Below are 17477 nucleotides of genomic sequence, written 5' to 3'. Positions count from 1 at the left end.
GCAAGTTCCCCACAAAGTCATACACCATTCCAACTTGAAAATATATTGCCGTTCATACCTAACAACAGGGCAGCACAGTGGTACAAGGGTGGCACAGTGGTTAGCACTGCTGCCTCACAGTGCCAGGGACCCAGATTCAGTTCCCGGCCTGGGTCACTGTCTGCATGTTCTCCCTGTGTCTGCGTGGGTTTCCTCCGGGTGCTCCGGTTTCCTCCCACATTCTGAAAGATGTGTTGGTTAGGTACATTGGCCATGCTAAATTCTCCCTCAGTGTACCCAAAGAGGCACCAGAGTGTGGTGACTAGGGGACTTTCACAGTAACTTCATTGCAGTGTTAATGTAAGCCTACTTGTGACACTAATAAATAAACTTTAAAGTTTGGGTGTACCAACACCATAAGGACTGCAACAGTTTTAGAACAGTTTTAGTCCAATGCCGGCATCTCCACATCATGACTACCATCGACACCGCAAACTGCCGGCTCCAAGTGGAGAGGATCCCCAAGAAGATCGCGCATATCGACACAGACATCAAGTTTCTACAGTGTGGCTTTTGCTACCAAATAAACCTGTTGGACTTTAACCTGTTAAACTTCTTACAGTTCTAGAAGGCAGCTAACCTTCTCGATGGATGGGTAATGAATGTTAGCCACATCTCATGAATAAATAAAAAAAATAAATCTTTTATTCAGACTGCTTTCTCAACAATGCTCAGTCTGTTTCCTTATTATTAACAAGTCAGTCAGTATTTATTTCCCTCTCCTATTTTCTCCTCCTCAGAGACAGCCATTTTCAGCCCAAAGCAATGGAATTCCCTCCCTGCATATTACTGCCTCTCCCTCCTCCTTTATAATGCTCTTTTAAAAGCCTACTCCCTGACCATGCTTTTAGTCACCTATCCAAGTATGTCCTCAGTATCAAATTTGTTTTACTGTTCAGTGCTGTATAAATGTAAGTTGTTGCCGTCTTCTCAGTGATAAAACATTCCATTCCAATTATATCATCAATTAGGAATGTTGCCTGCAGCTATCTATTCCCATATATGGCACCCCCAGTCCTCCTGGCCCCTATAAAAGAAAGATAGAGAGGCTTGTGGTAGTGTTTGTAGAGCAGGCGCCGGTGGTGTCTTGATGGGCCGGTGATTGGGCTGCGTATCATCTGGTACAGTTTGGAAGCGTGTGGACAGGGCACCCTCTGTCCATTTGTCCTATCAACCTGGGGTGGCAGAGCTATAATACCCACTTGAAAATCGCATCAGGTGGTCCTGGATTCTCTGAGGAGCAATTGCACTTGTCCATTTCCACACAATTTTCCTCTGCCCGCTAACAAAGTCTGAGGCAAACAAGAGCAACAAGTTGAAAAGAGAGTCAGTGCAGACTCGATGGGTCAAATAGCCGCCTTCTGCACTGTAGGGATTCTGTGAATCTAAAATTGCCCTTTTTATTTCTTCCTGCTGCGAAAAATGAGTCTGTCTTTAAAGTCTGTTGGTTAGATGCTGAAAAATCTGATGGTGAAGCATCAGTTTGTTCTTTCTAACCCAGAGCTTATATATTTAATATTTTTAATTTGATTCTAGGGTGCAAATATTCTAAGGATAGTCAAATAACTGGGGCTAATTTTTTGCCCCCGGAGATGAGGGGGTTAGCTTATGAGGAGAGATTGAGTAGATTGGGCCTGTACTCATTGGAGTTTAGAAGGCTGAGGGGAGATCTTATAGAGACATATAAGATAATGAAGGGGCTAGACAGGGTAGAGGCAGAGAGATTCTTTCCACTTAGAAAGGAAACAAGAACTAGAGGACACAGCCTCAAAATAAGGGGGAGTCAGTTTAGAACAGAGTTGAGGAGGAACAACTTCTCTGAGGGTAGTGAATCTCTGGAATTCTCTGCCCATTGAAGCAGTGGAGGCTACCTCGTTAAATATATTTAAGTCACAGGTAGATAGATTTCTGATCAATAAGGGAATTAAGGGTTATGGGGAGCGGGCGGGTAAGTGGAACTAAACCATTATCAGATCAGCCATGATCTTATTGAATGGCGGGGCAGGCTCGAGGGGCTAGATGGCCTACTCCTGCTCCTATTTCTTATGTTCTTATGTTTACACAACAAGCAATGTGGAATTGAGTACCTGATTGTGGCAGTAAATTTAAAAGGAAGCCAGATTAAGACTTAATGAGGAAGATATTTGAGGGTGTGAGAGAGAAGCAGTGTATATTTTGTGGGCAGCACGGTGGCACAGTGGTTAGGGCTGCTGCCTCACAGCAAGAAGTCTCACAACACCAGGTTAAAGTCCAACAGGTTTATTTGGTAGCAAATACCATAAGCTTTCGGAGCACTGCTCCTTCATCAGATGGAGTGGAAATGTGCTCTCAAACAGTGCAAACAGACAAAATCAAGTTGCAGAATACTGATTAGAATGCGAATCCTACAGCCAGCCAGGTCTTAAAGGTACAGACAATGTGGGTGGAGGGAACATTAAACACAGGTTAAATAAATGTGTATTGTCTCCAGACAGAACAGCTAGTGAGATTCTGCAAGCCCAGGAGGCAAGCTGTGGGGGTTACTGATAATGTGACATAAATCCAACATCCCGGTTTAGGCCATCCTCGTGTGTGCGGAACTTGGCTATCAGTTTCTGCTCAGCGACTCTGCGCTATCACGTGTTGTGAAGGCCGCCTTGGAGAACGCTTACCTCACAGCGCCAGGGACCCAGGTTCAATTCCGGCCTCGGGTCACTGTCTGTGTGGAGTTTGCACTTTCTTCCCCATGTCTGCGTGGGTTTCCTCCGGGTGCTCCGGTTTCCTCCCACACTCCAAAGATGTGTGATTTGGCCATGCTAAATTGACCCTAGTGTCAGGGGGACCATCAGGGTAAAGGCGTGGGGTTACGGGAGGAGGGCCTGGGTGGGACTGTGATTGGTACAGACTCGATGGGCCAAATGACATCCTGTACTGTAGGGATTCTATGATTTTTTTTTTTGTCCTGGAATTTACCTGCTGAATTAAATGGTATTTCAATAATCCTATAAAATTCTCTTTCTCCACACCCACTCATCTAAATGAAATAGGCTGCATATAAAATAGAAAGCCTTGTAAGGGAGGATGTTGTTCCTTTACTTTGATGCTTATTTGGGCCAAAATGAAAGAGGCAAGCTGTTTTTCGGTAATCCAGAAATCCCATTGTTATAGCTTTTTGACTGTTATCAACTCGAACCAATCCTCTCGGAAACAAGAATGCAGCAACTCCAGTTTTTCCAGTATGCGCAAAGAGAAAGTATGTGGGTAGGAATACTGTCGACAGTTGTAGCCACACCCTCTCAGGTTACCTGTAATCCAATATTCTTTGCCAGACCTGAGAGAGACGAACTGGAATATTTTTCTAATTAAAGCGGTGGAGGAGCAAAGGTTGTCATGTACATAAATTACTAAAAGGTACAGCAATGATTGGGTGTGGTAATATTAAGGGCCTAACTACCTAGAGGCCTGGATTAAACATCTGAACAAATGTGTTCATGTCCCACCATGACAAATGGAATTTAAATTTAAGTTAATTGACTAAATCTGGAATAAAAAGATCCATGAAACCACTGGTTGTCCTAAAAGCCCACCCCAGTTCACCAAGTAGGGAAGGAAAAAAATTGGCCTTTCTTATCCACTCTAACCTGTATGTAACTGGTTCACTGCAATCTGGTTGACTCTTAACTGCCTCTGAAAGCAGGCTAACAAACCACTCAAGACCAAACCCTTATTCTTGCAATAGTTGAAGATGTGCGGGTTAGGTTGATTGGCCATGCTAAATTGACCCTAGTGTCAGGGGGATTAGCAGGGTAAATGTGTGGGGTTATGGGAATAGGGCCTGGGTGGGATTGTGGTCGGTACAGATTCAATGGGCTGAATGGCCTCCTTCTGTACTGTAGGGATTCTATGATCCTAAGGTACTCATCACTGTTTTCTTGAACAATTAGGGCTGGTCTTGCGCTGATGTCCACACCCCAAAATAAATCTAAAATGATACAAGAAGTAATTCAAAAGGGCTAATGGAATGCTGGGCTTTAACTCGAGGGGGATGGAGTTTAAAAATAAGAAAGGCTTGGGGCATTGAAACTTGCGAAAGGTGCAGGAGCCTTGAAAATGTTCGGTGCAGATTCGCCAGAAGGATACTTCAAGAAAGAGTTAAATTGTGACGCTAGGTTGCATAAATTCACCTGAGTTTAGGAGGCTATGTATTTGAAATGATAAATTAATTCTATAGGATATAGTTACAGAAAACATATCTCCTCTTGTGGAGCAAGGCACAATCTTAATCTGTTATTTTTAGAGTGCGTGATATTTTTAGGAGTGAAATCAGGAGACTCCTTTTCACATTGAGGGAAATGGAAATCTGGAAATTTTCCCTTTCCCAAAACACTTCGGGGTACTGGGCTGATTTAAATTTTCAAGACTGCGATTTCTGTTCGGCAAGGAACATGGAACAAACATTGGCAAAAATCTAACTAAATGGCAGAACAAGCGAGAGGGATTTAATGATCTACTTGTGTTTTTGTGAAGCAGGGAGAAAACATTAGTTCCTGACTTGGTTATCCCATAAGTAATGTAGCTTAAATTCTCAGATACCCAAGACAACGCATATAATACAATCAGCATTCAGTCAAAATGTAAATTCATTATGTAAGGCATTTGAGATCTTTCAATGTTATCTGACAGTATAAATGCAATGGTTACCACGTTCGTTCCATTGAAACAGTGACACATGGGATTCTCAGGCTTGGCTAGATAGATGCTGTGAGGTTATTTCCCATTGTGGGAAAGTCCAGGTCCGGAGCATAATCTCCGAATAAGGGGTCGTCCATTTTAGATTAAGATGAGGAGGAATTCTTTCTGTCAGACAGCAGTGAATCTGTGGAATTCTTTACTGTAAAGGCTGAGTTGTTAAGTATGTTCAAGGCTGAGATTTTAATCAGTAAGGGAATCGAGGGTTATGGGGATAAGGCGGGAAAGTGGAGTTGAGGATTATCACATCAGATGGCCTCCTCCTGCACTTTTAGGGATTCTATTCTATTCTATTAGATCAGTTATGACCTCACTGAATGAGAGTATATTCAATGGACCGAATGGCCTACTTCTGCTCCTATGTCATATAGCCTATTCTATTAGTACACCCAGTTTTGAAGCAGTCAAAATGCTTCTTTTTGAGCTGACTCTCCTTTTAACATAGTTTCTATAACATCATGTAAATCTTTTCCCCAATTAATCTGCTGTTTATATCGTTCTATTTATTTGATTTTTAACTTTTAGTTGCAGTCTGGCAGCTTATCTATTGAAATCTGTTTAATGTTTCGGGCATGCTAAACATCGCACTGGCTACTGAATTAACAGCGCTGGAATTGAACCGGTCACTGGGGTATTTAGTGCCGACATAGTCTTTCCCAAAATATCCATTGCAATAAACTTAGACTTTCTTGTCAGTTTACCCTGCATTAACTTTTAAGGCATTGTTTAATTTTCTGAACAACTTGATGCTCTGAGGAGCTTTCTGTAATGGGGGATCCGAGTTATGTTTGGATATCTGATCAAGTGTTCACTCGAACCACTCTCAAAAGGACTCGTCCAAATAGTGTTTGTTTTGTTAAAGACGCATAGCTCCATCTCTGTATTCTTACATAAGTTATCCATTGTGGTGCTCAGCATAAATCAGAATAAATTTAAAAAAAATAACATTTCCGTACCAGCAATTTCACATCTTTATGGTGCTTTTGCCAAAATTAGTAAAATTGACAAGGGGGCACCAAGAAGGCAATTGGTATATTTGCTCCCTTTTATGATTTGCATGCTACCATTTATCTAGTACAGATGTGTCTGTTTGTGCTTTGTGTTAGGGGTCAGAAGAAGGGGTTCTAATTGACTGGTATTTTCAGTTCTTTATGCCAATGGTTAATGAATCCCACAATATTGAGAAACAAAATGTTCAGTCGCTGGTGCCCTCTACTGGACAGTCCCACTTCACAATTTGTAAAATAGATCAATTTGGGATGTTCCTAAAAAGGAGTGGGCAGGGTAGGGAGAAGCTTCTAGATCCACCTTCTCATCCTTCTTGGACGGCATGGTGGCACAGTGGTTAGCACTGCTGCCTCACAGCGCCGGGGACTTGGGTTCGATTCCCGGCTTTGGTCACTGTCTGTGTGGAGTTTGCACGTTCTCCCCGTGTCTGCGTGGGTTTCCTCCGGGTGCTCCGGTTTCCTCCCACAGTCCAAAGATGTGCGGGTTAGGTGGATTGGCCATGCTAAATTGCCCCTTAGTGTCAGGGGGACTAGCTAGGGTAAATACATGGGGTTATGGGGATAGGGTCTGGGTGGGATTGTGGTTGGTGCAGACTCGATGGGCCGAATGGCCTCCTTCTGCACTATAGCATTCTCTGACCTGTCTGTAGCCTTTGGCACAGTTGTCCACATCATCCTTCTCCAACACCTCTCCACTGTTGTCCAGCTGAGTGGGACTGCCCTCACCCGGTTTTGATTTATCTTTCTAATGGTTGCCAGAGAATCACTTGCAATGGCTTCCCTGCCTGCTTCCGCACCATTACCGCCAGTTTTGGATCCATCTCACCAAGTTTCTCTCAGTTCTATGCGCTTCAACCTTCTCAATCAGTCTCCCACGTGGGACCTTGTCAAAGGCTTTGTTAGAATCCATCTGAACTACGTCATCTGGATCCATCCTTGGCCCCTTCCTATTTCTCATGTACATGCTACCTCTGACAACACCATTTGCAAGCATTAGTTTTAACATGTACAGCACCCAGTACTGCACTGGAGTGCCAGCCTTGATTGTGTGTTATAGAGTCAGAGGGGGAATTTTCCTGTCCCGCCCGCCACGGGAATCATACGTGCAGGGGGGCGGACCATGCAAAGGTCCATTGACCTCGAGTGGGATTTTCCGGTTTTGAGGCTAGCGCGGCAGAAAATTCCACCCATTGAGTCATATAGCACAGAAAAAGCCCTTCAGTCCATCAAGTCTGCACCAACAATAACTACTACTAAAGTTGCGCTAATCCCATTTTCCAGTACTTGTCCCATATCCTTGAATGTTATGATATTTCGAGTGCTCGTCCAAATACTTTTTAGAAGGTGTAAGGTTTCCAGCCTCCACTACCTTCCCAGGCAGTGCATTCCAAACTCTCACCACTCGCTGAGTGAAAATTTATTTTCCCAAATCCACTGCCCCTCACCCTAAAACTGTGCCCCCTCGTGATTGACCCCTCAGCAAAGTGGAATGCCTGCTTTCCATTAAACTATGCCCACACCCCTCATAACCTTATATACTTCAATCATGTCCCCCCTCAGCCTTCTCTGCTCCAGAGAAAACAATCCATGCCTATCTAGTCTCTCCTTAGAGCTCAAATGCTCCATCCCAGGCAACATCCTGGTGAATCTCCTCTGTACCCCCTCTAGTACAATCATATCCTTCCTATCGTGAGGTGACCAAAACTGCACACAGTACTCCAGCTGTGGCATAACCAACATTCTGTACAGCTCCAACACAACCTCCCTGCTCTTACACTCTATGACACAACTGATAAAGACAAGTGTCCAATATGCCTTCTTAACTAGGCTATTCATCTTCAGAGATCAGTAAATAAGTACCCAGAGATTCATCTGTCCCTCTGAGCTTCCTAGTGTCCTGCCATTCATTAAATACTCCCTTGTCCTGTTACTTCTTCCAAAGTGCATATCTCGCACTTATCAGGGCTAAGTACCATCTGCCACTGCTCTGCCCATCTCACCAACCCACCCAAATCAATCTGTAACCTATGATTTTCTTCTTCACGTTTAGCCACCCTATCAAACTTGGTGTCATCTGCAAACCTACTTGCCATTCCCCCCACGTTCTCATCTATATCACTTATGTATATAACAAACAAGAAGGGACCTTGCACTAATCCTAGTAATGTGCCACTGGACACCAGCCTCCAGTTACTCAAACCGGCATCCACCACCACCCTTCGTGTCCTATTACTAAGCTAATTTTGGATTCATCTCGCCAATTTTCCCTTAGTTCCATGTGCTTCAACCTTCTCAATCAGCCTCCCATGCCTGGAAGGTCTGTAAAATTGGGTATATTAACAACCCAGTAGAAATCAAAATTATTTATGTCAGCTGTATTTTAATATCAATACCTTGAACCTATGTTACTGACTATATGTAAAATATAATTTGAAATTAATAATTAAAGAGCTTGTACCCCTTCCCTCAGTCTTTAGAAATTTTTCCCTTTAAAAATAATTAACTGATTTTTGGGTGTATCTTGAAGTGGAAGAATGCGGATTGAGCCCATTCTTGTATTCATATTTTGTATGCTCAGTTATTGAACAAATCTATCTTTATGTGGCCATATCTATTCACTTACAAAGCTAAACTGAATATATTTAGTCTGTGATATTAAATCTATATTGTAAAGTAGTATTTGTGTACAATAGATTTATTTTTCAGCAATTTATGATCTGTTGTAGCAATCCTCTTAATAATTTGGATGATATGCTGTTTTATAGGGACAGGTGTGTTTTACCACTTAATGTACAATAAAACTGATATGATGGAGCTACATCCATTAAGAACATAAATTCTAATTGTTATGTAGACCGAGGCTTAGGTCACTTGGAATTCAATTGCTGTTTGGTCACAGGTACTGAAGTAAACCAGCCAGTTCAGGCTGGAGTTTAAAAGTGTGGCCGGGATTCTCCCCAAAAAAACCTAAGTGCTCAGTGGGTGGGAAAACTGGAGAATTTCCTGCTCGTTTTTTGGGCGTACCTAGTTTCATGAATCTCCACAGAGTGCCTCAGAGAGATTAATGCTGGAAAGTAGCGGGTGGGGCCTCATTCTGCTCGAGAGGCTGGTAGCATAGTGCTGAGCGGGCCACTGCGCATGCGCTGATCTGTCAGTGGGGAGATCGGCGCATGCATGCTGCCTCCGCCCCCCCATCGATGGCCTCCCCGATGTTATCCCCAATCAACCCCCCCCAAACCCCCAATCGCTGGCCTGTCCCCACCCCCGGCCGCCAGTCCCGATCACCCCCCCCCCCCCCCCCCACTGATCCCATTGTGATCCCATTGCAGAGTGCGCAACGAGTCCCCCCACCACCACCACCAATCGTCCCTCCAGTGGGCCTTGTCCCTTTGACACTCCCCAGTGGGCAGTGTCAGGGTGCCAGGTTGGCACTACCCAAGGGGCAACCCCCACCTCTGACTTCCAGGGGGGGAGTCTCAATGGCCTTTGTCCCCACCAGCAGGGTGAGAACATCTGTTCCCCATTGGTGGGGAGCAGTTGTAAACCCTGCTGATGGGGACCTCTCACGGCGTGGGAGCCCAGGAAACCATCTGATTAGAGGAGATCTTCCAATGGGGCCCCTAGAGCAACCAAACGTTGCAAGCCCAGAGAATACCGTCCCGGGCTCGTTAATCATGTGGAAATGCCAATTTCCATAGGGTAATCGACCCTGTGCCGATTTCCGGCTAATTATGCAGAAAAAAGGGCCTGGGAGACTCGCAATCAGCCGGACTCCGGTCATGAGGCCCCCCCCACTGATGTCTCCCAGCCTGCCGCACTATTCGAGCAGCACAGAATCCCGTCCTGGAAACACGATACTGCAAATGCTGGAAATCTGAAATGAAAACAGAAAATGATGGAAACATGCAGCTGATCACGCAGCTTCTACGGTGCAGAAGAGGCCCTTTGGCCCATCGGGTCTGCATCGACATGCGAGAAACACCTGACCTCCCACCTATTCCAACTACCAGCACTTGGCCCATAGTCCTGAATGTTATGACCTGCCGTTACCACCCAGATACCTTTTTTCAAGGATGTGAGCAACCTGCCTCTCCCACCCTTCCAGGCAGCACATTCCAGATCATCACCACCCTCTGGGTAAAAGTTTTTCTTCACATCCCCCCCCCCGCCCCCCCCCCCCCCCCCCCCCCCCAAAAGCTCTTGCCCCTCACCTTGAACCTATGTCTCCTTGTGATTGACCCTTCAACTTAGGGATACAGCTGTTCCTTATCCATCCTATCCATGCCCCTCATAATCTTGTACACCTCAAGCAGGTCATCCCTCAGTCTTCTCTGCTCCAACAAAAACAACGCAAGCCTATCCAACCTCTCTTCATAACTTAAAATATTCCATCCCAGGCAATGACGACATCTTATAGTTTCAAATTTGTGCCTTTAGTATGATGTCCAGGTGTGCAGACTTTCCACTTTTTAATGAATGGATTTTGTCTCTGGGTGGCAGGCTTTAACATGATTCCCTCTGTTTCCTCAGTGGCGTGTCAGATACGATTATCCTCGATATAATCTCCAACTATATGGTTTTGCCCAACCGGATCACAGTACCACTGGTCAATGAGGTGCAGCTGGCTGAACTGCGTTTCCCTGTACCAAAGGTAAGTTTCAGAGCTCTGACAATTTGAGAACCACTGTAAAATCCTGAACTTAATTTAAATTGAGGGATTTAATTTGGGCTCTCAGTCAGTGACTGACCAAAAGGGTCACATAAGAAGAGATATAGTTTTGATTTTGATGTTGGCTATTGTGACTAGAGAGCCCCGTCACTGGACTTCTGGTGCACTCAATACAACTCATTTGCTTGACATTTGACATTGTTTATTTTGCTGAAGTTATTTTTCTTGTTCGTTATAGTGCCTGTCCAAAACGTTGTACATGTTTGACTTTAGGAATTTGATACGAAACCACAACTGTTAACAAACATACTGTAGCTGATGAATGAATAACAGATTGAAGTAGAGGCAGAGCAGTGGGATTACTTTTGCATTGTTTTGGCAAAGAGTTGGCATAGGCATGATGGGCCAAATGATCATCTAAGGAGAGCTTATGGATTTTACCTACTTAAGCTGAAGGTGCAGTGCATCGAAAGTGTAGCAAAATGAGAAAATGTCAGTTGCTCATTGTAGGCTTTGAGCTGTGGACAGTTTGTCTATGCCTTTGTGTCTTATTACACATGAGTCCACGGGGAAGACACTGCCAGAATTCACTCTTGGATGCGCAACTTTTGGTTGCTCTCGGGGCCCCATTGGAAGATCTCCTCTAATCAGAGGAGATTGTAGCTTTTCAGTTGGACCATGAAGGTCATTTAGGTTGAGAGGTTTATATTAAACAGTGGATAATACAAGTTTGCCCAGGTAATATAAGAAATTGAAGTGGATCACAGAGCTAATAATAGCCAATTGTTTTGGATCTTTGCGAGATTACAATGACATACCTGGAACCGCTCGTCAAAATAGGAAAGCTTACATTTTGCCTTTCACAACCACAGGACATCTCCAAGTTCTTTACAGCCAATGCAATACTTTTGTGGTGGTCATCATTGTAAAGTAGGAAACACGGCAGCAATTTGTGCACAACACCATCCTATAAACAACAATGGATGATAACCAGATAATCAGATTTTATAGCGTTGCTTAAGGGATAAATGTTGACTGTGTTGTCTCCCTGCTTTCTATTGAAATAGCATCATAGAATCTTTTGCATCCAAATGGGAGGGCAACAGGCCAGGGTTCCAAAGGGTGGCACTTCCAAAAGTGCCGCACCTGCGTGTCAACCTTGATCTGTGTGCTCAAGTCCAGGGTTGGAACTTGAAACCACAATGCAATTTTTAAAAAACTCGTTCATGGAATGTAGGCGTCACTGGCTGGGTCAGCATTCATTGCCCATCCCTGGTTGCCCTTCAAATTAGGGCATTTAAAGAATGAACCACATTGCTATGGATCTGGAGTCATGTGTAGACCAAACCAGATAAGGACGGTAGATTTTCTTCCCTAAAGTACATTAGTGAACCAGATGGGTTTTTAGAACAATTGACAATGGTTTCAAGGACATCGGTAGACTTTTAATTCCGGATTTTTATTGGATTCAAATTTCACCATCTGCAGTGGCAGGATTTAAACCTGCATCCGCAGGTCTCTGGATTACTAGTCCACTGATAATACCACTATGTCACCATCTCCTCTTTCTCTGACTTCCTGTCAGTCTGTAATTTTCTGATCCCTATGGAGACCAGTAATTTTAGAAAGATATTTGAAATTCCAGTGACTGACCAAAAGGATCACATAAGAAGAGATATAGTTTTGATTTTGGTGTTGGCTAGTGTGACAGAGAGCCCGTCACTGGACTTCTGGTGCACTCAATACAACTCATTTGCTTGACATTTGACATTGTTTATTTTACTGAGCTTATTTTTCTTGCTTGTTATAGTGCCTGTCCAAAATGTTGGACATGCTCATGCGCAGATCCACGTGGTTGGGAGATTCCATGGTGGGGGATTCCATTTTTGACAATTGGGATCTGAGGGAGGGAATCATAAGACCATAAGATATAGGAGCAGAATTAGGCCTTTCGGCCCATCGAGTCTGCTCTGCCAGTCAATCTCCACATCCACTCTATCTAGGCCTCTCGGTATTCTGTAAGTTTCAATTAGCTCCCCCCCTCATCCTTCTAGACTCCATCGAATATACACCCAGATTCCTCAGCTACTTGTCGTATGACAAACCCTTCATTCCTGGGATCCTTCTTGTGAACCTCCTCTGGATCATTTGGGTCACTGTCCTGCCTGCATGACATGGTGGGGAGGATGGCAGGTTGGTTAAGAAGGTTAAGGCTCATGGGATACAAGGAGAAGTGGCTAGATGGGTGGAGAACTGGCTTGGCCATAGGAGACAGAGGGTAGTGGTCGAAGGGTCTTTTTCCAGCTGGAGGTCTGTGACCAGTGGTGTTCCGCAGGGCTCTGTACTGGGACCTCTGCTATTTGTGATATATATAAATGATTTGGAAGAAGGTGTAACTGGTGTAATCAGCAAGTTTGCGGATGACACAAAGATGGCTGGACTTGCGGATAGCGAAGAGCATTGTTGGGCAATACAGCAGGATATAGATAGGCTGGAAAATTGGGCGGAGAGGTGGCAGATGGAGTTTAATCCGGATAAATGCGAAGTGATGCATTTTGGAAGAAATAATGTAGGGAGGAGTTATACAATAAATGGCAGAGTCATCAGGAGTATAGAAACACAGAGGGACCTAGGTGTGCAAGTCCACAAATCCTTGAAGATGGCAACACAGGTGGAGAAGGTGGTGAAGAAGGCATATGGTATGCTTGCCTTTATAGGACGGGGTATAGAGTATAAAAGCTGGAGTCTGATGATGCAGCTGTATAGAACGCTGGTTAGGCCACATTTGGAGTACTGCATCCAGTTCTGGTCGCCGCACTACCAGAAGGACGTGGAGGCGTTGGAGAGAGTGCAGAGAAGGTTTACCAGGATGTTGCCTGGTATGGAGGGTCTTAGCTATGAGGAGAGATTGGGTAGACTGGGGTTGTTCTCCTTGGAAAGACGGAGAATGAGGGGAGATCTAATAGAGGTGTACATGATTATGAAGGGTATAGATAGGGTGAACAGTGGGAAGCTTTTTCCCAGGTCGGAGGTGACGATCACGAGAGGTCACGGGCTCAAGGTGAGAGGGGCGAAGTAAAACTCAGATATCAGAGGGACGTTTTTTACACAGAGGGTGGTGGGGGCCTGGAATGCGCTGCCAAGTAGGGTGGTGGAGGCAGGCACGCTGACATCGTTTAAGACTTTCCTGGATAGTCACATGAGCAGCCTGGGAATGGAGGGATACAAACGATTGGTCTAGTTGGACCAAGGAGCGGCACAGGCTTGGAGGGCCGAAGGGCCTGTTTCCTGTGCTGTACTGTTCTTTGTTCTTTGTATTTTGGATGCCCCTCTTTGCTGAGGGGTTGGTTGTGCCCCTCTGGCCAGTGGTGGGGGGGGGAGTGGAGGCACCGTTTCATTTTTTCTGGGGGCAGGGAAACTGCGGAGAGATCTCCCAGCGCCAGTGCGAAACCTTCCTGCTTTCAACAGGAGAACTTAATCTGAAAACCAGAGAATTCTGCCCAATATATTATCTTGATTGAAGTTCACATGATGGCTGCTATATTCAATGAAATGACATACTTGTAATCATTTTTAAGCACTCTGTAATTGTTGTGCTGGATTGTAGATTTTATTCAACTTTATCTATATTTCTATTGATATTTGGCTATTTGTGTTTGCTCTTTTTATTAGGGGTTTTTGAGAATACACTTCATTGAAGCTCAGGATCTGCAATGGAAGGATAAGTTTCTGAAGGGACTCGTGAAAGGAAAATCTGACCCATATGGCATTCTTTATGTTGGTAACCAGATGTTCCAAAGCAAGACTATCAAAGAAAATTTAAATCCAAAGTGGAATGAGGTTTATGAGGTAATAATACTTACATAAGCAAGCAGTTGGACCAGTTCTCTTTAGTTAATATTCCATGGCAGTGCTCTGCATGCGTTCCAGATGATCTTGGACATATGGACAATATATAACTCGCATGAGTGAGACCAGGTTGAAGCCCACTGACACATAGGGCTTGGAAAATCTGGCCCCACCAGGCTGGAATGGAGGCAAACCAGTAATAAAATAGCTGCAGCATTGCACAGCCAGAAGTTCTGCCTCTGTTTCTGCCCTCCCCAATCCTCCCAAAGGTGATGGGCTTGGAATTAGCCTGCACCTATAATGAAGCCAATTAGAATCCCTACAGTGCAGAAGGAGGCCATTCGGCTCATCGAGTCTGCAATGACCACAATCCCACCCAGGCCCTATTCCCGTAATCCTATATATTTACCTTGCTGATCCCCTGACACTTGGGTCAACTTAGCATGGCCAATCAATCTAGCCCGCACATCTTTGGATTGTGGGAGGAAACCGGAGCACCCGGAGGAAACCCACGCAGACACGGGGAGAACGTGCAGACTGCACAGACAATGACCCGAGGCCAGAATTGAACCTGGGTCCCTGGCGCTGTGAGGCAGCAGTGCTAACCACTGTGCCACCATGCCACCCCCTCATTGTGACAGGTTTGTTAAAAGTCCATCTCCCACAACTTTTCAAAGGAAGCCAAAATTGAGCAGCTGTGTCGAGCAAGTCATTGGGGCTGGAGGAGTTTAATAAGTCAAGTAATATTGCTTTTCAAAGTTTAAAGGGCTTACCCATTTGAAGTTGATGAAGGGGCAAGAAAGAGAAGGAGGATCTGCCCCAAGCACAGGATCTACAATCATTGGTGAACACATCTGTATATGACTGGGAACTAGTGCCCAAGGTGACTGTGGCTCTCAAGACAGATGGTCACAGACATCTGGACATCGTCCATGAGGACTCCTGTTGGCATCTCGCAAACTGGTGCATCACCCAGGTGACAGATGTCCTCTTTACCAGTGCTGGACAACGCATCAGAATCATAACTTAATGGAGTGTCGTGGGCCCAGAGGACGTTGGCTCTGGTGCCTGGTGAAATCAGGATGCCTGGTGCAATCAGGTCCCTTCAATCCCTTAAGCACCCTCCTGCAAGGGTCCTGGTCATTGTGTTGCTTTGCTGTGCTCTTTAGAGCATGGCCTTTCTAAGAGGTATGAATCTTGAGAGAAGTAAGTTCTGCAAGAGGGTTCAGCGGGATGTTACAGAGGAGGAAGAATTGGAGACTGATGGAGACCCTGCTGCATGACAAAACGCCTCCTCCGGCCACCCCCCTTGAGGAGGACCTCCCTCCCTCCTGGTGCCAGGCTTCTAGCTCCTTTGTGCCACCTTGGGCCTCTGTGGTGCAGTGACAGCTTTGGCGCAACTATCTACCTCAGGACAGCTTCCGTTTCCCATCTCTGAGGGGAAAATCCATCCCTTGGAGTATGTTTGCTTTGCAATAATGCCTATGAAAATTTTAATTCAAGCAAGTGAGATTGGACATGTCTTTTGTCATTTTTCAGAAATTGATTTTGAAGAAATGTTTTTATTGATCTGTACTTTCAAGCCAGTGTTTTGATTAATGGTGTTGATATATAATTAAATTGGTATAGTTTAATTCATTAGTTTTTGGAAGTAGGGTGCTCCACAGTAAAAGCTGTTGAACTCGCAATCTAAAGTTTGCTGGATCCATTTCACTTTAAAATCGACCTCTTCACATACGCATGCTCTTATTCAGACACTTCGGGCTCCTGCAGAGCAGTTCATGCCAGCTTTCACTACCCAGATGCTCTCGAGGCTTTGATTAATGATTTTTACCTTCCTCCTTTGGATGCATCTGGACCCTGGTATCTGGGTGGCACGGTGGTTGGCACTGCTGCCTCACAGCACCAGGGACCCAGGTTCACTTCCGGCCTGGGGTCACTGTCTGTGTGGAGATTGCACATTCTCCCTGTGTCTCCGTGGGTTTCCTCCCACACCCCAAAGATGTGCAGGTTAGGTTGATTGGCCATGCTAAATTGACCCTAGTGTCAGAGGGATTAGCAGGGTAAATATGTGGGGTTGTGGGAATAGGGCCTGGGTGGGATTGTAGTTGGTGCAGACTCGATGGGCTGAATGACCTCCTTCTGCACTGTAGGGATACTATGATTCTATGAATGTTTCACATTTTCCTGTAAAATGCAGTGCAATACGTCCAGGATGTTCCCTGTGAATCTGAACAGAATCCAGGTAAGAATTCTGAGCTAACAACATGGTTGTGCTTCCCTCGGAGAAGCATTCTCACTTAATCCCCTAGAGAAACTGGCTGGAATCTTCCGACCGTTCACGCCAGCGGGATTTTCCCATCCAGCTGCAGTGAACGGAGATTTGGCTAGCCGCCAAGTTCTCTGTCTCCGCTGCAGCGGGAGTGTGGCGTGAATGGGCGGTAAGATCACGCCCACTGTTTTGATTTCTGACCATTTTAATTTTGTGACGTGTTTTTTGAATAAATGTGGAGAAGAAGATTATTTGCGGTTTTCAGTAAAGGATGGCAAAATCTTTCACAACTTGGGGCGGCACAGGGACTCGGGTTCGATTCCCGGCTTGGGTCACAGTCTGTGTGGAGTTTGCACGTTCTCCCCGTGTCTGTGTGGGTTTCCTCTGGGTGCTCCGGTTTCCTCCCACAGTCCAAAGATGTGCGGGTTAGGTTGATTGGCCGTGCTAAAATTGCCCCTTAGCGTTAGGAGGATTAGCTAGGGTAAATGTATGGGGATGGGGTCTGGGTGGGATTGTGGTCGGTGCAGACCTGATGGGCCGAATGGCCTCCTGCACTGTAGGGATTCTACGATCTAAGTGTACAGGATTAGATAAGGTATAAGGATTAAAAGAGCAAATGTAACTGAGCTATGCAAGTTCTGGGCTTGAATGTCTGAATATTCCATACGACTGGGTTGTAATAATTGATCAATGGACATATCGAGACTTTATTGAATTTTATGATTGCAGCCAGCGGGAGCTGCAGTGATCCAGCTTACTTCACTTGCTGCAAAACAAAGAAACCCAAACTTAGTATCTATAAATAGCTCTGTGTTGTAAACTAACACTTCCTTGTATTGGAAAGTGGTACAAAGAAGTTTGACATGCCAGTATTTTGTTTAAGAGGCTACACAACAAATAGTTTCATTATATT

General features: G+C 45.0%; 1 protein-coding gene across 5 annotated transcripts in view; it reads left to right on the top strand.

Moving 5' to 3' along the window:
* Window positions 1–17477, top strand: part of LOC144506461 (extended synaptotagmin-2-like) — a 227166-nt gene that overhangs the window by 158608 nt on the left and 51081 nt on the right. For all 5 annotated transcript variants that reach the window (XM_078232654.1, XM_078232636.1, XM_078232628.1 and 2 more), the window contains exons 8-9: window positions 10305–10425; window positions 14116–14292. In XM_078232654.1, the coding sequence (XP_078088780.1) occupies window positions 10305–10425; window positions 14116–14292 (298 nt within the window). The remainder of the gene's footprint in view (window positions 1–10304; window positions 10426–14115; window positions 14293–17477) is intronic.

Source organism: Mustelus asterias, chromosome 2, assembly GCF_964213995.1.
Source record: "Mustelus asterias chromosome 2, sMusAst1.hap1.1, whole genome shotgun sequence".
NCBI classification, from domain to species: Eukaryota; Metazoa; Chordata; class Chondrichthyes; order Carcharhiniformes; family Triakidae; genus Mustelus; species Mustelus asterias.
The sequence above is the reverse complement of the archived record's forward strand: the minus strand, read 5'-3'. Positions and strand labels throughout refer to the sequence as shown.